General features: G+C 47.6%; 2 protein-coding genes across 12 annotated transcripts in view; one reads left to right on the top strand and one right to left on the bottom strand.

The window, feature by feature from the left end:
- The window catches only part of Glt8d2 (glycosyltransferase 8 domain containing 2), a 50,886-nt gene extending 44,959 nt beyond the window's left edge, over positions 1–5,927 (top strand). For all 9 annotated transcript variants that reach the window (XM_021258394.2, XM_004844831.3, XM_087192726.1 and 6 more), the window contains 2 exons: positions 200–3,116; positions 3,829–5,927. In XM_021258394.2, the coding sequence (XP_021114053.1) occupies positions 200–374 (175 nt within the window). In that variant the 3' untranslated portion in view covers positions 375–3,116; positions 3,829–5,927. The remainder of the gene's footprint in view (positions 1–199; positions 3,117–3,828) is intronic.
- On the bottom strand, positions 1,057–21,143 carry Tdg (thymine DNA glycosylase). Of its 3 annotated transcripts, none has more exons than XM_087192727.1 (11): positions 16,560–21,143; positions 16,070–16,307; positions 10,503–10,648; positions 8,048–8,280; positions 7,028–7,097; positions 5,792–5,927; positions 5,514–5,596; positions 5,341–5,435; positions 3,884–4,055; positions 3,428–3,553; positions 1,057–2,973 (listed from the first exon to the last, which is right to left on the bottom strand). In XM_087192727.1, exons 3-11 carry the CDS (start codon positions 10,597–10,599, stop codon positions 2,831–2,833), a joined length of 1,155 nt encoding a protein of 384 aa, XP_087048853.1. In that variant the 5' UTR covers positions 10,600–10,648; positions 16,070–16,307; positions 16,560–21,143; the 3' UTR covers positions 1,057–2,830. The 3 variants fall into 3 exon arrangements, with proteins under 3 accessions (XP_087048853.1, XP_087048854.1, XP_004844891.1); XM_087192728.1 differs by having other exon boundaries at positions 16,070–16,231; XM_004844834.4 differs by lacking the exon at positions 16,070–16,307 and having other exon boundaries at positions 16,560–20,851.
- Between the last annotated feature and the right edge of the window lie 89 nt (positions 21,144–21,232).

The raw sequence follows: 21,232 nt of genomic DNA, 5'->3' as shown, positions 1-21,232 counted from the left end.
GGAAGCCGCACACAAGAGACCTCCCCCGAGGCAGCGCCCTCCCTCCCCAGCACCCTCGCTGCCGGGACCCTCCAGGGACCCTCCTCCGGGCCATGTACCTTTTGCTTTATTATCTTTTCCACTAACCTGCATTCCGTTTTTACTGTACATTTTCTATTCACTTGTTCTCTAACGCCTGTTAATTTCCTCCACTCTGCAGGCTGGAGTCCCGATGCCAGGTATTCGGAGCATTTTCTGCAGGAAGCGAAGCTGCTGCACTGGGATGGGAGACACAAACCCTGGCGCTTCCCCAGCGTGCACGCCGACCTGTGGGAGAGCTGGTTTGTCCCGGACCCTGCAGGGATATTCAGACTCAGCCACAACAGATGATGTGACCCGGCACTGAAAAGATTTTCGTATAAAAATGTGGAACTGTCCCTTTGGAGCCAGTCCTAACTTGGTTCTTTCGGAACACTGCCTTTTAGATACATGAGGCATTCCCAAGCTGTGTGTCAGAAACAAACCCTACTGTGTGCAAACTGCACCTTGGGCCTAGGCACTCTCTCACTCATCTAGGCACAGTACAAATCAAGATACAGTGTGGAAATCAAGATGCTACGGAGAGAAACAGACCCATCTAGACAGCCACAATCAATCTGCTTAACACTGACTGACAGTTATATCCATACATTTTTAAAATTTCTGAATATATTTTTCGCATCCAAGTATATTTTTTGAAACAGGTTGCCAATCTTCTCTTTTATCAAAAAACTATTCTTTAAAACATGGAAGTCTGTAAAAATAAAACATTCATGGATTTTTAGGATTTCTTCCTGTATATTATTCTACATGCTAAACAGAAGGTGAATCGATCTCAGGTTTAAAGGGGAAAGAACGCCATGAAGCCCTGATATAGAAAAACACCTGTAACAAGGATAATCACGCCTAGTATTTTTTTTGGTGCCGGAAATTGAACTTGGGACCTTGCGCTTGTGAGGCAGGCGGCAGAACCACTGAGCTAAATCCCTGGCCCCCACACTTAATATTTTAAATGGTAAAAACCATCAGACTCTCAAATGAATTTAAAAATCTTCCAATATTTTTTAATGAAAAAATTTCACACAGTCATATACAGGGTGTGCCAATGTTTTCCAATCATGGCCTGCTGAAAGGAAACATCGAGACAGCGTGCTGGGACCGGAGCCCACTCTGCTGAGTGGCTGTCCTAACTGGGGGTGCTTCCTCCACCCGCAGGTAGCCTGCAGTGCCCCAAGTCTCACAGCGAGCAGTACCATACACACCCTACACCACCCCATGAAAAAATAACCCCATCGCCCCCAGTCCCTGACGCGAGGCACTGCCAGCCCCGCATGACGCCCATGTAAACAGCAGTACAGTACATCATTTAAATAACACGAGTGACTTTCACACAGCTTGCCCTACACACAGAAGATAAATCCATCATCGCTACAGCTAAAAAGCATGGTGAGACTCACAACAAGGATTTGTTTCTCTTATTATGAATAGAACCACAGGCTACATGCCTGCCCGGGGGACAGAAAACCTCACAGAGCTCTCACACGGCCGAGACAGCCTGTGCCTGCCTCCCTCCGCACGCCCAGGACACGGAGGGGTGGTGCGAGCGACCCCAGGTGTTTCTGCAGCCCCAGCTCGGAGCCTCCAGGCCCGGGGCTGGATCCTCGGTAGCACCAGAGAAAATGCACCAGAAAATCAGGAAGGTAGAGTTCCACCTTTCCATGAGGCTTGCTGCGTCCACAGTAGCAGACAGCAACAGCGCACAGCGAGTTTAAAGTCGCTGGCTGCTTACACTGACCTGGCAGGAAGACACGCCTACCGTCCAACTCAGCTTGTCTCCTGCCCAGAGCACCTGCTTAAAGAAGGTTATCAGACACCAGCAGCGCCTTGTGGCTCAGCCTGAGAGTTCATTTCTCATCATGGTCTGCATCAGGACCTTAAAAGCTAAGGATAAAAGGAGACTCGGTAACGCCCGGCCAGAGCCCCAGCGCCTTCCCTCTCAGGTCCCCGTGGGCTGGTGCCCTTGAGAGCCTCCGCTCAGCAGGCACCACTCTGCCCACTGGAGGATCAGCACTCGGCTCAGGCCATCCCCAGGGCCAGGTTAGCCCGGCCACCACAATGCCACACCGTCTGCAGGCCACGGTCACAGACATCGCACGGCCAAAAGGAAGCGGTGCAAACACGAACCGAGCGGGCCCGAGGCACCTGTCCATGCCGAACACCAGAGGTGACCCCTATGAGGGCCGCACGGCTGAGACGCCCATCTCTGGCACAGAAGGGCAACGGCCTCCACAGTTAGGAATCAATGAGAAAACTTCAGGCTGTTACACCGGGTCTCGCTATGCAGCCCAGGCCAGCCTTGAACTCACGGCAGTCCTCCTGCCTCAGCTTCCTGAGTCCTGGGCTTATCGGTGTGCACCACCATGCCCGGCCAGGCTGCTGCATTTTAAAATTAGAGATCAAGAGTAACTCCAGTGGCACCTGCCTTGCAAGTGCAAGGTCCTGAGTTCAATCCCTGGTACCAAAAAAGGAGTAATTTCCAGGAGAAAAGACTGACTCCAAGAAGAAAAGTCAGTTTCCTCATAAAGGAAGTATCACATATAAAACGCTGAAATGATAGTTCAAATACAAAACTCACGAACAAAAGCCCGTTTCTTCCCTCCAACTACTCAGGTCCACAGGCGGATTCTGCCGCACAGCCGTGCTGTGCTAGGGCTGCAGCTCCGGAGCAGGCACAACTGAGATGCCTCCCGAGAGCGGCATCAGACCTGCAGCGAAGGCAGCGGCAGCGGCGGCGGGCAAGGAAGTCCCGTCCTCACGCCTGGCTCCCTTCCTCCGACTCCTGCGGTCCAGGGCGGTCAGCGAGGGGAGGGATCCGGTCTGCGAAGGGCTGCAGCACCCACTGCCCATTCGGGATGTCACCGAATGCCAGCGCTCCTCCCATCTCTGCGCTGTCGGCTACAGGGAAAGGAACATGGCTTAGGTTGATGCAGGAGACTAAAAGCTGAAACCGTGGCATTCTCGGGGACGGGGAGATTTCAGAAACACAACGAAGGAGAGCTCTTAAGAAAAACATCAGCCAAGCCTTCTGGAATAAAAAGGTAAGCTCCTGTGCTCTCTAAGATACCACGCTGATAATCCTCATCTGTGACTTAGGGAGGAGAAGGGAACTCGGTTGGCTGAGAGCCTGTAACTTAAAGAAAATGAGCTGTAAAAGCGTGTTTAGTTTTTGTTGTTTTGCAGTGCTAGGGACTGAACCCAGGGCCTGCACACTGTGCTAAGCTGCCCAGGGTAAGCTCTAATCTGTTGATGCAGCTTTCTAGAGAGCAACCATCACATTCACAGTAGTAGCCACTAATAATGTCGCCCATGCCAACAAGGCAGCTCTGAGGAGGACAGGCGGGGGTCATACTTAGTCCGTTGGAGGAGAGGCCGCAAGGCTCGCTGCTGCATGGGTTCTCGCCGTAAGCTCCGCCATAGGCAGCTTCGTACCCCGGGTCATACTTTTCTTCCTTGACAGCCATCTTCTTTGCATCCTCTACAAGGAGGCAAAAAGAAGTGAAAACTGGTTTTATACAACGATTTTGTGAACAGCTTTATTCAGAAGTCACGAATAATTCTTTTCCTTAAATGAGATAAACTGTGCAGCACACACTTCCACTTAATTTTGGATAGTTGAAATGCTTCACAGGCCCTCATTGCCTGGGAGTACCCAGAGTAGATGCAGGCAAAGGATGTTTATTTAGTGACTAACACCCAGGAGGAGCACGCTGCCTAAAACATGGTTATTTTCTCTCCTGCTCTCCACCCCAGGCATGCTTTCTATAATGCACGGGAAACGAGCACTAGGGAGCCTGCGGAAACGCACCCTGTGCAAGCTGCAGGTCGAATGTATAGCGCACTTCCTGCACGTCCGAGCTCCGTTCGATGCCCTTGAGCTGGTCCCTCAGGTCCTTCAGCCTGATGTAGTAATGGACTTTGTCTTGGGCGCGGGGAAACTGAGCGCATCTTGCGCTGGACGATGGCATAACGTAACAGAGCTGGAACCGCAACAGTTCAGTGTCAGAAACGTCACAATTCAATCTACTCATACCGAGATCAGAGAAGTTATGTTTACTTGGTTTAAAAACTTGGTAACGACATAGCTATGTAAAATCAGTAACAGTTGTACTTACGGTAAAATCTGCAACATGCTTATTATGAAGTCAATAAATTAAAAACAATGGGCCGGGGATTTAGCTCAGTGGTTCCCCCACCTGCTTCACAAGCACAAGGTCCCAAGTTCGATCCCCGGTACCAAAAAACAAACAAACAAACAAAAAAACCAATGCCCCCTTCCCTGGTGTTTGTCTATCAACAGGCTTTTCTTTTCAATAGCAAATTTATAGCTCAAAATTAAAAAGAGGCAAAAGGGCACAGGAATGTACAATGAAGTCCTCTGGTCCCATCGGTCCCCATCTGCCCAGATCCCTGGCCCAGGGCAAGCGATGCTGTCAGTTCCAGGTTTCCACAAATACAAATCAAAGGTATCATAAAATTGCAGTTCCAGAAAAGGGGAAGAGACTGAATACGGGTAGGTATCTGAACTGCAAGAAGCTAAAAACAGGAAATGGAGCAGCAGCGCACACTGTGGGGTGGGGGGAGCCTTCATCCGTAAAGCCCTTCACTGCACACCGGCCTGGCCCTCATTTCAAACGACGCACATATGCCGTGCATGTCTATGGGCTGGGTTATTTTTTAAAGCTGTAAACAAAACCTAAAAATAGAAGAAACGCTGGAACTAAATATCTGGAGATGCTGCAGAAAAGAGTCTGTAAAACACTGTCACTCATGATGGCCCTGCATGTGACAGACAGCGGGGTCGCAGGCCAGGTAGGGGCTGTCAGCCTGGGCTGTATTATTTGTGTCGCTCTAAAATGAAGCTGGGGTGAGACACAGAAATGGGCAATTGGTTTTGCTAATCAGGGTCGTGACTCTATCCACAGGTTGTCCCACAATGCACACGATGGTATCATCTGAATTTGGCAAGTAAATCCCATCAAAGTTACTTTGCTTACAGTATATGAACCAGTTCCTCTCAATACTTGAGCTGCATAACATAACATCATTCAGACATCTACCTGACAAATGCTTAACTAAAACTCTTAACAGTACCTGAATTTTTAGCTATTAAAAGCTGATATATATAGATATCATTTGACAAAATACAGTGGCTTAATTTATAATAGCATAAATTGAAATGGATAGGGCTAAAAAAGGGAGGAGGGAATATCTAGGAAAAAATTCCCATTTAACTGATCTACAGATGCAGTTTTAAGGACTTACAGTTTCTGTGTCAGGGATCTTGTGGGGCTGAAGCCCAAATTCCAAGTTCTTAATCCTTACTCCAAAAACTTCTTTACTAAAAATTTCATAAATACCTAAAATGAAATACAAACATATTTACATTGCCCTAATGTCAGCATGGAGATAAAATAGAATTCAAAAGTAAATCTTACATTTTCCATTAAACACTGCTATGCGTGGCTGATATTTCTGTAATTTCTGTACTAGAATACGTCCTCCTTCACGGAATTCTTTACTAAAATTGAATTAAAAAACAGTAAAAAGAATGTAAATACGACAATATTTATAATATGCTAAATGCAGGCAGCTTTCAATAAAAGATCACATCGTGTATGTCAAGCTCAGCTCACAGCAGATCCATCCGATGTTCCCAGGTTACTGGCGGCGCGCAGGGCGGGCTCCAGCCCACGGAAACAGGCCGCGCAGTTACCTGGAGAGGTCCTTGCTGCCCGGCGTCGTCCTCTCCACCATGTTGGTAAAGCCAATGCCGTACTTCCCGGGCAGTGTGTGGTCGTCCATGTGGTTGAGCTGCACCTCACTCAGTCCCGACATGAAAAGACACTTCCCTGTGGGGGGAGAGGCCATCTGTCTCTGTGGGTCCGACAATCGAGGAAGCAACCTGTGCTCTACTCCCAGAACTACAGCTGCTCAGGGAGGAAGCTGGGAACCGGGCCTCCTCCCTGGTAACTGGTGACATGACCCCACCCCTGGACTGGTCAGAGACCGGAACACTCAAGCAGCTCGACGCTGGAGGAAAAGAAAAGCTTAAACTTCTCTAGCAAAACTTTAATAGAAATAGTATAGTAATAGTAGTAAATTCTGATCATCTGCCCTAAGTGTTTTTCATGTTACTCTTGGGTAATCAACTAGCATTTACTGAGGGCGCACTGCCAGGCACTGCACAGGAGGAAATGGCGCTGCACCGAGGGTGTCACCCCGGTGACAGCTGCCTTCAGACTCACTCCACAACCTGAGCCTTCGCTACTGCTTTCTGCTGGTGTGAAGTGTCCACAGAGTGTCTCCAGTCACGCTTCCTTCGTTACAACCTGACCGCCACTGAGCAGGGCACTGAATCTTGCCCTGGACATAAGAGCAATGGAAATCTAGTCTGTACTGGCAGAGCATACTGCACTCCTATCTCTGTAGGTAATTATTGAAACATTAGTTTTTAAGAAGCAGTAAAACTCACAGAAACAATTCAATGGAAAGAGAAAGGGCTAAGAGCATAGCTCAGCAGTAAAGTGCTTGCCTACTTCGAGTGAGCCCTGGGTTCAATCCCTAGTACCAAAAATACACAAATAAAACCACAATTAGTTAAAAAAAAGCTTCTAATAAAGAGAGATTTTTTGGGGGGAAGTAGTGGGGATTGAACTCAGGGCCTTGCACATGCACATGCTAGGCAAGCTCTCTGCTGCTAAGCAACATTATTTTTGTTTCTCTTTTTGCATTTGTGTGTGTGTGCGAATGAGAGACAGAGAGAGAGAGAGAGACAGAGAGAGAGACGGAGAGAGAGGGAGACACACAGGGTCTCATGAGGTTGCCCAGGCTGGCCTCAAACTGACATCCGTGCTGCCGTGCTGTCTACCCTCCCGAGTGGCTGGGATGACAGGTGTGCACCACCATGCCTGGTGAAGACAGTGCATTTAAAAGTAAATGAACCACTTACAAAAATGGTTTCCAGGTCCAGGGTAATGATGCCCTTTGTAAGCAGCCATGAGGCCTGGATTTATGCCAATCTACAAAACAAAATAATTGCACATTTTAGTCTGAAAAAGTCGAGAAAAGCTTTAAGATTTCAATAGTGTAGCAGCAGACAAAACTCAATTGCTGATAAAAAAATCTTTAATTCAGTGCCACCAACATTATCAATTAGTATTATCCTTGGTTCAAAAAAAAGTATTCCACATAGAAGAAAGAGATTTCCTTTCAATTAAATGCTTTTTGCTGAGGGCTGGGGATTTAGCTCAGTGGTTCCATCACCTGCCTCGCAAGCACAACGTCCTGAGTTTGATCCCCAGTACCAAAAAAACCACAACAAACAAACAAGAAAATGCTTTACTGATTTCACAAACCAGTCCCAGCCCTGTCCAGGTGGGGAGAGGCCGGCAGCATCATCCAACCAGAGCCCCATGCAGCCACAAGCCTGGTCCCCATGTCACCCGCACAGCGGCCCAGTCACTGACAAAACCGGTTGCTCAGAATCACGGCTGTCGCTGTGGGGTACTCGCAGGTACCACTCAAGCTCAATGAGTCACATAGACTATGTGTCTAGTTGCCCTAAGAATGAACACTGCTCCTCAGTGGAGAAACCAGTCCTCAGAACCAGACAGGGAGGGGAGGGGAGGGGACACAAGGAACTAAGATGTGTCATGCCCATGTACCCACTCTCCATGAGTAAAGTAACCAGTGTGGACTGGAAAGAATTTTAGAAAGAGGCCAAAAGGAGAAAAAGCACAAAAGTTCAGGCTTGTACAGGGTCACCCTGCGACAGGATCTGTACCCCAACAGCTGCCACTCGGAGCCTACGGGCCACGCGGCCCACGCACTCCCTCCCCAGGACACCACCATGCTCCCTGGGGGCTTCTCAAGATGTTCTTTTCACCAAAACGCTAACTGCAAGGGCAGCTTAGGTAGAGCTGACCCACTGATGCCATTTATACAGTCAAAAGATGACAAACATTCTTACGATCACGATGTCCAGATTGAAGGTCAAAATATCAGGGAGTGTCTTGGTCAGCAGCTCTGCCTCGGACACACCATTGAAACGGTCTACTTTTCTTTTCACTTTAAATGTGTCTGTAATTTTTTCTTGCTTTTCCTTGGACTTGGCAGATTTTTTGGACTCTGCAGGCTTTTTGGGTTCCACGGGCGTTTTGGGCTCTGCTGCTTTGGCTTTCCTTTTCCTTCCCCTTGGAGCCTCTGAAACGATGATGCCCAGAACGTGATGCAGAGAAACAATCTGGGACTCCGCAGCTTTCCCAGAAAGTGACTGGGGACACCCGTTCATCTAGCTTCCCAAACTGACCCTTCCATCCCCTCGCCCTGCAAGTGGGTTCGTTCAGGCTAAGCCCACCCGGTGATCAGACTCGTGTTGCCACCTGAGGTTACTGTCATCCAGCCTCCCCGGGGACACACAGTATCTGTGCAGCATTTTACAGCAAGCCTGAATGTAAATACACGAGTACTAGACAGAAGAGTATGTGGGCAGAAAAACAGGAATGAAGAGAAACATTTTCACTCAAATTCCCAGGAGTAGAAAACCCAAAATGGCTGGTGAGGTTGCCCTACACTGGACCCACGCTCAAAGAGGCACAGCAGAGGAGCGGAGATGCAGGCTCTAGGCTGGAAGCACCTTTCCCAGGCAACCCCCAGGGATCTGTGCTCCGCCCTACACCAGGTATTCCGGGCGCATTTCTCGAGCTGGGAGCTGGGCCGATCCCGATGGGATGCTAGACAGCACCGCGCTCTCAGCCTCTGGTGGAGGAGCACCCGCCAGCCTGGGTGCACCTCCTGACACTGCCCAATGTGCCCTGGCCACAGAGCGGCCTTTAGACCCACTGACCTAAGTTACCCAACAGGTTTTCTTACCCTTAATTCTTTTTCCGTGACAGGCGCTTGCTAGGTGGCCCACAACTTGCAGTCCAGAGTGCTAGGCCTATAGGCGTATAGCTCATGCCCGGTCTAACCTTCGTTCTATCCCATCCGCTCCTTCCTCGTTTCTCCCCTTTTGCCCCATCCACTCCTATCTGGTAATTCCCCAACCAAGACTTGCAGGGGTGGGTGGTCTTTCTTCTTTGCTGCCTAGCACTACTTCAGTTGCTCCCAATGGGAAGGGGCTGGCACCTGAAGTTTGCAGCTGGGGAGCCTCCATGGCTGCCCAGACTCCTGCCCAGAGCCAGAGACAGGACAGGAAGGAGCCCCAGGCAATGGAGTCAGGGTACCCTTAGACCCCTATAGCAGTCTGAGCCCATGTGGAGGAAAGCTCACCATCTGCACCCCACTCCTCAAAACCTGCTTGGCTCCTCTTTGAATTCTGTCCTGTCTGACCCAAGGCCTGCCTGACAGAAGGCTAGGGTACACCAGGGCCTCCTCATGTGCCTTGAGTCTGACCCCTCGGAGTTCACGTGTCGGGAGCCTGGCTCATGCTGGGAGTGGTGTGGAGCCTGGGAGACGCCGGGCTAGTGAGCGGCCCTCAAGCCAACAGGGTGAGAGCCCTTGGAGGGACTGTGGGGCCCGCTCTGCTGGCTTCTTCTGAGGCCATGTGACTCCCTCCCGACATGCTCTGCCACTGTGACACCGCCCACCTCCAGGCCTTCAATGCCTCTGGGCAGAGGCCATAGCCTGGAGTCTCCAGCTGGGGGCTGGGTAAGCCTCTGGGTCACAAGGTCACCTGTCGCCAGCGTCCTGTCACAACAGTGCAGAACAGGCCAAGGCAGGGGTTCTCTCAGATTCCTCACTCTTTCTGGCCACTATAGAAATCTACTAACCATGGCCAGGAAACCACCTTGAAGGGCTTCCTAACTCTTCCTCCACCCCTTCCTGTTGCCCTCACTTTCCCCCAGATCACTCAAACAGTCCCCACTCTGCTTCCTGCCTCCACATCCTTCCTTGCTTTCTGCACCTGATGCATCCCCTGTGTTTCCACTCATTTTCCCAGTGTCAGGCTTGAACCCTCGGCCTTGTGCATCTGGGCAAGTGCTCCACCACTGAGATGCATCCTCAGCTCTTCATTTTTGATTTTGAGACAGGGTCTCACTAAGTTTCCCAGGCTGGGCTTGAACTTGGGATCCTCCTGAGGAGTTGGGATCATGGGCATGCGCCTTCATGTTTGGCTACAGACCGATTTTAAAGATGCCAATCTACTTTAGCATCCCTGATCACACCCTCTGAGCAGCTCCCTGCCACTTTCAGGGCGGATAAACACCCACCCAACTGCCTGCCCAGCCTCTTAGTGTTCCTTGCTACGCCCCGGCTCCAGTGTTGCAGCCAGGGTTCCCCCTCCCGGGCTTGGCATACACTAACTGCTTATAAAGGAGGTGGCGCTTTATGACACAGAAAGAGCTGTAATTCCTTCTAGAGCCTGCTCATCAACAGGTGCTTAATCCAGCGTCACTGCTCTAAACAGTCATGGTGGCAACTACCTTGCACGGGGTCCTGGGCAGGAGCTGGGGCAGGGGCTTCCACTGGCATCTGCTGTGCCATCACCGGGACTGCCAGGTTCGGAGCTTCAGCCATCATCAGTTGATATGGAAACGAGTAAAATGCTTGAGCTTGCTCAAGGGAATAGCTGGAAGGACAAGTAGTTCACAAGGATGATCCAATCAGCCAAATGTAAGGTTTTATCTGTTTGCTTACTTTTCGCAGGATTGGTGCTCAAATCCACCAAGTGCGTCACCTCTGAGCTACACCCCCGGCCCTTTTAAAGTTTCTTTCTTCTGAGAAAGGGTCTCACTGTGTGGCCCAGGCTGGCCTCAAGCCTGTGATCCTCCTGTCTCACCCTCCAAAGGCTGGGATTATAGCTGTGTGTGACTGGGACAGCCCAAATATAAGGTGGTTTTTTTCCAAATATAAGTTTAAATGATCAGTTGTAAAAAAATATTCAGGATTTAAATATTCTGTCACCAGATTGTAGTATTTGCTTAGAGGAGGTGATGGGAAGAGGGGAAGAGGAAGCTCTCTTCTCTTATGCAGGTACCCACTTTACCAAATGCTCAGACAAAACACCATCTCTGTCGGATGACACCATGTGTCTCAATAAAACCTGCCAGTCGTGTCAAGTCAGCCAGACTTCCTCCAAAACGAGGTCATGGGAATTTTCTATAGCCAGACTTGAAAGGCCCATCAACCTACGCAGGCATTAATCTATCTGGCCACAAACACCATTTGTGTCCCTTGCCTTCAGTATTTATCCCCTCCAATGTAGGTTATGATTTTCTTTTGATTTATTTGTCTGTTTATTCATTAGATCTGGTTTTTGTTATTGTTGGCTTTTTGTTGTTGTTATAGTTTGTCACTGAATGGGAACTAGGAATAATTATTTTGTAAACATCTATTCAATTTAAAAGAAAAAAAAATCCCTAAGATCTTCTGAACATGATTTAAACTGTGTGCAAAGTAAGAAAGCTGGCCTTTGAAGAAAAATTGGAGGCCGGGGATTTGGCTCAGTGGTTTCACCGCCTGCTGCACAAGCGCAAGGACCCGAGTTCGATCCCCGGTACCAAAAAAAAAAAGAAAAGAAAAATTGGAAACACTTTCCAGTGACCTGAAGCCACCACCTCAAGCTGCTGCTGTCAGCCCAAAGCTAGGGAAGTAAACAGAGATATGATGAAACCTAAGATAAAGCTAAAGCCAAATAATGCCACTTAGTGTGCAGGAAGAAGAAAACATCAATCAGGAAGGAAACAGGAAAGCGCTATGTTCTATTTGGAGAGAAGCCATGCTTGCTGTGGCAAGATACTGAGCCGCCCTATCTGTGTCATGTGGAGGAAGGTCAGGAAGCTCCGAGGGCAGAGACAAGAGGGCCAGTTCTATGGTGCAAGTCACCTCCCAGTAAATGGTCCCAGGGTGGGGGCAAGCTGAAGCCTGCTCTGGGTAAGCCTGAAAATGACCCTGAGAGACCTGTGGGAGGGTGAGGGTGCTGGGCGCTCCACAGAGGCCCAGGGGACAGAGCACCACAGAGGTAAGGTGCTGGAGAGCCCATGGCTAAGAACCAGTGAGAAAAATATTAACCTGCATCCTGTTTTACTTTTTAAATATACCATTCATAAATTATGCAAAAAATGAAGATACAATGAGTCAATAAACTATAGTACATTATCATGAGAATACTAGGCAGCTACTAACAACTGATACTATCCAAGTTTAGCATACAGTTTAAAGTAGAATATAACAAACATTGTAAACTAAGGCTGTACATAGAGAAAATATGCAGACATGGAACGTAAATAAAATGTTTAGAAAACCCATTCTTTTGTCTGAGATAGGGTTTCACTGTGTAGTTCATTCTAGCCTCCAACTCACTATGTAGCCCAGGCTGGTCTTGAACTTGTGGCAATCCTCCTGCCTCAGCCTCCTAAGTGCTGGGATGACAGGTGTGTGCCACCACTAAAATGTTACAATGAAGAAGTAATGAGCTTAGAAATGTGCTCAGCACAAAGTAAAATGTTCTCTTTTTTCACAATTTTCTTTAGTACCACTAATATCAGTCTTAAATTGTTGAAACACTGGATATTCACTGTTTATGATATAAAAATTCTGATGAGCTGGATATAGCTAGGTTAGATTGAGAGGTCTTGAGAAGTTATACTCAAGAGAATATTGTCATAAAATGAACTGGAATTGTTTTGTTTTTGGTACCAGGGATGGAACTCGGGACCTTGCACTTTCGAGGCAGGTGACAGAACCACTGAGCTAAATCCCTGGCTGAATTGGGACTTTGAATGTGGCCAGTGGGTTTCCAGAGTGTGACTGTACTCGCTTTCAGACTGATCATGTGAGAGCAAAGACATAGTTACCATAATTTGTGTTATGGTTTAGCTCTAGAATGTCCCTCAAACTCTCCTGTGCTCAGAGGTGGGGCTCTGGAAGGTGACTGTATCACGGAGTGTGACACAGCTAAACATGCTGTTAGGGGGTAGGTGGGGCCCGGTCTGAAGAGACAGCTCACTGGGGGTGTGACTTGGAAGGTCTACCACCTTTCTGGGCTCCTCCCTTCTCTGCTTCTTGGCTGCCATATGAGCAGGTTTCCTCTATGCCAGGCCCTTCCACCACCTCAGAGAACTTTGGACTTTTCAGCAGTGCTGGAACTGTTAACCCTTTGGGAACCCTTAGAGATGGACTAAACACATTTTACATAAAAAGATATACACAAGTCCTTTGGAAGCCAGGGACAGAATGTTACAGTTTAGATCTAGAATGACCCGTAAAACTCCCATGTGCTGGGGCAGGGGTGTGTGTGTGCTTTTGGAACATGACTGTACCATGGGGGTGCTATAACTAATAGGAGATGGCCTGGGATGAAGACAGGTCACTGGGGTATGACTTGGAAGGTGTATCTCTCCTTGGCTCCTTTCTCTCTGCTTCCTGGCCACCATGATGTGAGCAACTTTCCTCCACTTCAGACCCTTCCACCATGTCATTTCTGTGTGCCAACTATGCAACGAAACGTCTGAAATTGTGAGTGAAAATAAACCCCTCTGCCCTCCTCTTTTACACTGTGGGTGTCAGGTATTTTGTCCCAGAGACAAGAAAGTATAAGATATATTTGTTTGTGTTTTGTAGTCCCAAGGATCAAACCCATGGGCTTACACATGCCTCACAAGGTCACAATGAATGAATGACCTAAAGAATACAGGAGGTTTGTTAGCTTATCACATTGTCAAGAAGGCAATCTACCTGCTACTATCCCTATATTTTGTGCTGCCATTCTGACAGACAGGTTCCATTTAGAGTACCTGACAAAAATCCCCAAATCCCCTCTAAACCGAGGAGACATCATTCACATTATAAAAGGCTTCTTCACTTTTAAAAACTGTCATCTGAAATGTGGTGCCCTTAGTACAGTTAGGGGATAGTAAGCATCTTTTGAAATTCTGGGGCTCAGAAACTGAAACTGAAATTCTAGAAATTACTGTTGGCAAGTAAGAAGTGAATAAAGAAACTCTATCTTAGAGATATGTATCGCCTTTCAAAGAAAACCAGAAACTTACCTATGACAACGTATCCCTTAAACTTTTCTAAAAATGATCTGTGGCATTTTATAATAAAATACATAGTTCATATGTAGATGGCCCCAAGATCCTCGCACTCTCGTAAGTGGGGCTTGTGGAAGAGGAATAGGCCACAGAGCACTATAGTTAAATGTGCTGTTAGTAAGTAGGGTTGGGTTGCAGCAATCCTCCTGCCTCAGCCTCCTGAGTGCTGAGACTACAGGCATGCATTATCATGCCTGTTTTATGACTGGTGTAATATGGCCTTCTCCTGAAATACAGCCAGGACCTAGGATTTCCATGGAGCAGTCAAAGTTCCCTTAATGCCCTCAGTGATCTTGAGCTTTAAATCTCTCTCATTCATCTCCAGTCTGACAATCATTTTCCTTAACAGATGAAAAATCAAAATCAGAAATATGTATTTGAGTCTTTGGTCATCTAACACCACATCAGTGGGCTGTGTGGAAAACCAAGCCCCTTTTTATCTTTTTCTATCCACAGCTAGCTCAAACAGTCCCTCCTACTCTCATTATCATTTTTGGAAAGCCTGGTCTCATGTGTGGGTTAGTCTTTCCTACCTGCACTGTTTTCTTTTTTTTTTAGGTGGTGGGGATTGAGCCTAGGGCCTTGTGCATACTAGGCAAGCATTCTACCAATAAGCCACATTCCAGCTCTTTTTAAATTTTGAGAGAGGGTCTAGCTCAGTTATGTAGGTGGGCCTTGAACTTCTGATCCTACTGCTTCAGCCTCCTGAGTAGCTGGGATCACAGGCATGTGCCAGTGAGTCCGGCTCCATCTGTGTTCTCAGTGGTCTATGTCATTCTTTTCCAGTCACTTCTGATCTGCTGTCCTATCTTGGATCTTGGTAAAAGTTCTCTTCACGCTTGAGGTCACTGGACACTTACTAGGCCTCTTACGTGACTCCTCCTTTCTTCCTCTCTGGTTGATTGGACTCTTGAACTATTTATTTAAGACTCTTTGTTTTTGTTTTGTTTTGGTACCGGGGATCAAACTCAGGACTTTGCGCTTGTGAGGCAGGCCCTGGAACCACTGAGCTAAATCCCTGGCCCTGTTCAGAACTCTTGAACTATTTATTTTCCCATCCAAAGAGTCTACACATCTATGCAGTATTTTTTCTTTGAATGTTCTGAGTTTTCCAAACAAGTAAATTATACCCACCAATTTATCAGGCCAAAGCCAAGGTAACACAGACCACCTTCTGAGCAGTACTTAGTATCTGAGTCATTTCAGAATCCCCAAGGATAAAGTCTGAGTGTTATACAGAATTTTCCACATTTCCTGAAGGCAAAAGCTTTCCAAGTTCTATAGGTGAAGACATATATAAGTGCCAGAGCTTTGAGCAGAATCACAGTTAGAGTCCATTATTTTGCTGAACAAGGCCTTATAGTGTATAATTAACTTGATGATAGTCTTTGGTTTGGTTTCAAGTCTCCTGTCATGTAAGGTCGCAAATATGAGAGATTTCTACAAGGTCCGGTGAATACTCTCATTTGCAAAGTACTTCTAAGAAAAAAGGAGAGTATTTCATTCCAGGATTTGGTCCACCATATCAGAACAGAATAAAATGCAAATTTATGCATTGTTATCTCTTCTCCTAAACTTAAAAAAACCATCTATTTTGCTTATTCCGGAGCGCTGCTTCTGGACTGGGGATGTTCCTCGGTGGTACAGCACTTGCCTAGACCTGCGTGAAGCCTTGGGTTCAATCTCCTCATGGGGGGCGGGGCGGGGGGGGCAACACCATCAGTTACAGGACTGCAGAGGTCTTTTAGACCCTCCTTTTGCAGACGCTTTGTCATGTCTTGCAGTTCAGTATCCATTAAGCACCAGGAGGATAATTCATTAGGTCTAACAGTATTTGTATTTCAATGGAAATGATTATCTTTTCTCCTTATAAAGATCTGGTCACCTTATTTATTTTTCTCATTTAGCTTTCTGTCATTAATTCAAATCTTCACTTTTTCAAAACTTCGACTTACCTAACTCTCCCAATATATATATTTTAAAAGATCGTCCCAAGACCATTGGAAGTGTCAGCCAGTTTTGAGACTGACTCCCCGACAGGGTTACTCCCGTCGCCATCGCCATCGCCATCGCCATATTATCCACTGTGACTCTTAGCATTGCTCTTAGTTAAGACTCTGGGGAGGAAGCCATCACACGCGGACTGACTTTAATAGGACAGCTGGAGCTGGGCTCCTCGACCCCGTTCTCAGCCTGGTGGATGTTATCAGGAAGGCCAGAGTCACCGGGGTGGCCGATAGCTTAGGAGGGGAACGAAGCGGGGGCAGGGGCACGGAACCCGCCAGGACCCCGGAAGCCGGCGACTCCCGCCCGCGGAGGCCCGCAGTGCGCACGCGCGCCCGGTCTTTGTGCTCAGACCCCCGCCCCCCGCCCCCCGCCGCCAGGGGCTGGGGAGGAGTAGGAAGAGGAGGATGAGAGGAGACAGCGAGGGCGGCGCCGAGTTACCTGCCCGCAGCCTCCGCTTCCATGCCCAGGCCGCGCGGGCCGCTGCTCCTCCCGAGCCCACGCCGCTGGCCTCAGCGTCCCCGCAGAGCGCGCACGGCGACAGGACGACACGGAGACTTGACCCGACGGCCGACTAAGGAGACCGCGATGGCCTCAGCTCCTCCTGCCGGACGCTGTCCGCGCGGCACTTCCGCTCCGCGGCGCGGTCATCACGTGACGCTTCCAACCAATCGTGTCCCCTCGCGGGGCGCCTCTCTGCCGCGCGGCCAGTCGGGAAGGGCTGTGTACGCGGGCGTCTGCGTCTCTTAGCTGTGCGGAGTGGTTCAGAGGTTTTCATCCCAAATTTATCCCAATTAAAAACTGTCTCCAGGGCCGGGGATTTACCTCAGTGGCGTCAACGCCTGCCTCGGAGGCAGAAGGTCCCGAGTTCGATCCCCGGTACCAACAACAACAAAAAAACCTGTCTTCATTAGTTGTCAGCCACCGTGATGGGGGTGGGAGACCGGAATCAAATCTTGGGAGTCCAGGCCACTGTACGGAATGGGCCTCCGTTTCCTGATTTGTAAAAGCAGGCTGACTGTTCAAATGCGCTTCGGGTATGTGAACGTACTAACGTTTGAAGTCCATAATGCTGGATGCCACTCAAGCATCACCAGGCGGATTAACTCCACTTTTATTTCTCATGGTTCTTACGGTGGGTTGGCTGTGTGTGTGTATGTGTGTGTGTTATTTTTGGATTTTGTTTTTTAGTTTTGGAGCATTGAACTCTAGGGCACTGCATCACTGAGCTACATCTCTGCCCGATTTTTTTTTTTTTTTTTGAGAACAGGCCACTTAACTTGCCCAGATAGGACTCCATTTTGGGATTCTGGATCTTGTGAACCTCCTGCCTCAGCCTCCATAGTGCTGGCTTACAGTGGGTTTTGTTTCATCAGTTCTCAACTTCTGTTACTGGTGTGTGTGCAAGGACTTCATCAGCTAACTAACTCTTCAGAGACAAGCGTTTCTGTTTCTCTAGTTTACACGATGAAAAACGTGCCAGTGCTAACAGATAAATCCAAACCCTCCAGGCTTACACCAGCAAAGGTTTATTTTTCATTCGTGAGACACGTGACCTGGGAGAAGGCTGGTGCTCTGTGTCATAGTTACTCAAGGATCCAAGAAAGATCTTTCACGAGTAAATACTTTCATAAAGGTCTTACTTTTCTTGTTGCGGAGACAAAATATCCAACATCCAAAGTTAAAGGAGGAAAGGTTTATTTAGCTCAGTTTGTAGATGTTTCAGTCCATAATTGGCCATCTGAGACCTATCAATCCTTTGATCTGCCTAGAAAGCGGGGGTGCGAGGGCTAAACAAAGACGAGAGACAATTTAATCATACATGGGGGCTGGCAGGTCAGTGCCTCAAGGTGGGCAAAGACAAACTCTGAGCTAGCCACTATTTATTGGGTACACACAATAATTGGAAGTATTGGATGACTCAGGGTGGTAATCATATGTTGATGAGAATGGTGAGATGGGCAAAGCATTCTTACAATAGTACATGGGACAAGATAGCAGGCTAATAAGGAATTTTTCCTTTCTTCCCCCAGGTGACACCTTTCTCTCTCTTTTTTTTTATTACTATTTGGGTTTCAGAGTACCAGGATATCTTCAGCTGATGTAATCTTTTCATTTTGTACCCGGGATCAAATTCAAGACCTTGTGCTTTCGAGGCAGGTGGCGGAACCAGTGAGCTAAATCCCTGGCCCAGCTGATGTAATCTTGCCCTTGAGGGTCACAGTATTGCTTAAACTTGTGACTGGAGGTAGATGGAGTTATGTTTCCATATGCCATAGCTGGCTTGCAGGAAAAAGACTAGGTATTAGACAGCCCTAGTCATAATTTAATTATGAAATGATTTTTCCACAAAATTATATAGAATGGCTGAAATCAGCTGACTCCAAGGCAGGGTGGTATCGAAGAGGAGAAACAGTTCATGGCAGGCAGAAGGTAGCAAAGCAAGCAAGGATCACAGCTCTTTCTATTCCTTATATCTTATCCAGGCTAGGGCAGGTAGCACTCACACCCTTAATCCTAGTGCCCTTGAGCCTAGAACTGTACCGTGAATCAACTCCAGCACCACATACTCTAGATCCAGCCACCTTTGAAAAAGCCCCACCTATGACCACATGAGGTTTTGGGGGGATATCTGAACACAAACCGTAACAGGTAAATTTGGATTATACTGTTAGAAATGTAAATGAAACTATTTTTTAAATTATGGAACTTTTAAAAATACCCTGTCCATTAGACAGGTATCCAGTGAATATTTGCTGAATGAATAAACAAAAGCCCATCCTCTCCTCTGGTTTTCTTAGGACTCAGGACCACAGTCTTCAAAAGTTCCAAAAGCAGGTAGTTTGCTTCAGTTACTCCACAGAGAGCCTGCTGGCTACTGAAATGTGAGCTGCAAACTCACTCCTGGGTAACCCTGGGCAGCAAGGAGCCCCCACCATGGGTTGTACTACCTTCTGGGTCCCAGCAGCTCCATTCATTAGACCAGGGGCCTCTGCTCAGTCCTGCCCAGCAAAAGGAAGCTTATGGGACAATGATCCTGAGAAGGGGATGCAGTTGAAGCCAGGTGGCCTTCAAGCCTTCTGTGTCCCTCTCAGCCTCAATCAAATGTGGAAGACAAATTTGATCTGCCGTGAGCCTGGCCTCCCAGAGCTTCAGAAAGCCCAAGAGGAGGGACTCCAAATGTGCCGCTACTTCAGAGAAGCTGTTTGTGGCAGGACAAATGAAAGAAGCACAATACAGCAAGGGGTGTGTCACTTTCCTGTTTCCCTCTCTTCCTCCTAATGCCGCCTCTCCCTTGCAGGAACCTAGGGGGCTTGCTTCCTTCTTAGCCGACATTAAGACATCTTGTCAACAAGGTTGGCTCCTGGACAGGATTTTTTTTCTTTCTTTTTTTCTTCTTTTTTGGTACCAGGGATCGAACTCGGGACCTTGTGCTTGCGAGGCAGGCGGCAGAACCACTGAGCTAAATGCCTGGCCCTGGACAGGATTTTTCAAACTGGGACTCTTCGTTAACAAGTGGGTTATCAGTGTCCTTACTGAATATGGGGACCTTGGAGACCAGCAGCTCACAGCAATGAGAACACGTGGTGAAGGTAGAGGTTATGTTTGTAACCGTGGTCATGATGTTGATGGTACTTTTCCCTACAGAAGCCAGCATTTCCTGACTGTTGAATATGTGCCCTCGGCTGCTCTGTCCTTGGCGTGTATTAACTCGCTTAAACCCCCGGATAACTGTAGGAGCCAAATGTTGTACCTTAGTGCATTCAGTTGCCATAACTAAACCCCGTAAACTGGGTGGCTTAGGACCAGCTCTGGCAGCTAGATGACCACCATCAGGCACTGGTGGATTCGGGGTCTGGGGAGGCCCTGCTTTCTGGTGAAAGGATGGCACCTGTTAGCTGCATGCTTGGTGGTGGAATAGGAGAGTAGCTCTCTGGGCCTCTATTACAAGGGCTGTACCCTCATGACCTAATCGCCTGCCAGAGGCCCCATCCAACACCATCACACTGGTGACTAGGTTTCAACATTTGAATGGGGGAATTAATATTGTGTCCACTTTATAGTTCAGGTCCAAAGGAGAATTCCCTCCTGCTCCTGGGAACTTAAGTCTCTTCTTGCATTCATTCCTTCAGCTGACTCCATGAGATCCACACACATTATGGAGGACAACCCACTTTATCCAAGTGGACCTGTTTAAATGTTCTGGGTGCTGTGCCTAGCTAAGTCAGTGCGTAATATTAATCATCAAAGTCACAACTATTATTATGTACATTTTACAAAAAACCCAGACCAATACGGTGGGCAATGTCTGTAACCCCAGCACTCAGGATGCTGAAGCAGGAGGATCACTGTGAGGTCTGCCTGGGCTACATAGTTATAGGTAAGCCAAAATGACCTAGCGAGATCCTGTCTCAAAACAACAGATAGCTATTAAGTGGCAGAGTTAGGATTACTGCCAGGGCATTTTGGCTTCAGAATTCACCTTCACTGAGATCTGTGTGAGCCTAAGCAGCAAGAGAGGAAGCAAAAGGACATCAGGCAGAAGGGTACTCAAGCCCAAGGAGCTGGTTTGCAAACAGTAAACATACATTTAGAGCACTACATGCCTATGTTAATAAAAGGCAGATCCCACATCAATGGCTTTAGATTCCATCTTAAACTAGAGAACTAAAATCAAATTAAACCAGAAGTAAATAAAAGAAATAAGAAATATTGAGGGAAAAACCAGTGAAATAGAAAATAGAAAGAACAGAGGAAAATCTATGCTAGCAAAGCTTGAACTTTGAGAAGATCAATAAAATTGATAAACCTCTAGTCAAGCTTAATGGAAAAAAGAGAAGGCACAAATTAATTTGCTTAATTGAAGCAGTTAAAGATTAAATAAGTGAGGGCCGGGGATGTAGCTCAGTGGTTCTGGTGCCTGCCTCACAAGTGCAAGGTCCTGTGTTCAATCCCCAGTACCAAAAAAAAAAAAAAAAAAAGATTAAATAAGTGACATAATAACAAGCCACATATATTAAAAGTATAAGAAGGTGACTTTTTTTTCTTTCCTTTCCCCTACCCCTCCCACTTCCTCTACCCCTTTGGACCTTTTCTTCCTATTTTACATTATC

The sequence above is a fragment of the Heterocephalus glaber genome, unplaced genomic scaffold (genome assembly GCF_053883595.1).
Source record: "Heterocephalus glaber isolate CG9 unplaced genomic scaffold, H.glaber_assembly_v1.0 deba00001572, whole genome shotgun sequence".
Classification (NCBI taxonomy): Eukaryota; Metazoa; Chordata; class Mammalia; order Rodentia; family Bathyergidae; genus Heterocephalus; species Heterocephalus glaber.
This window is presented reverse-complemented; position numbering and strand designations above follow the sequence as displayed.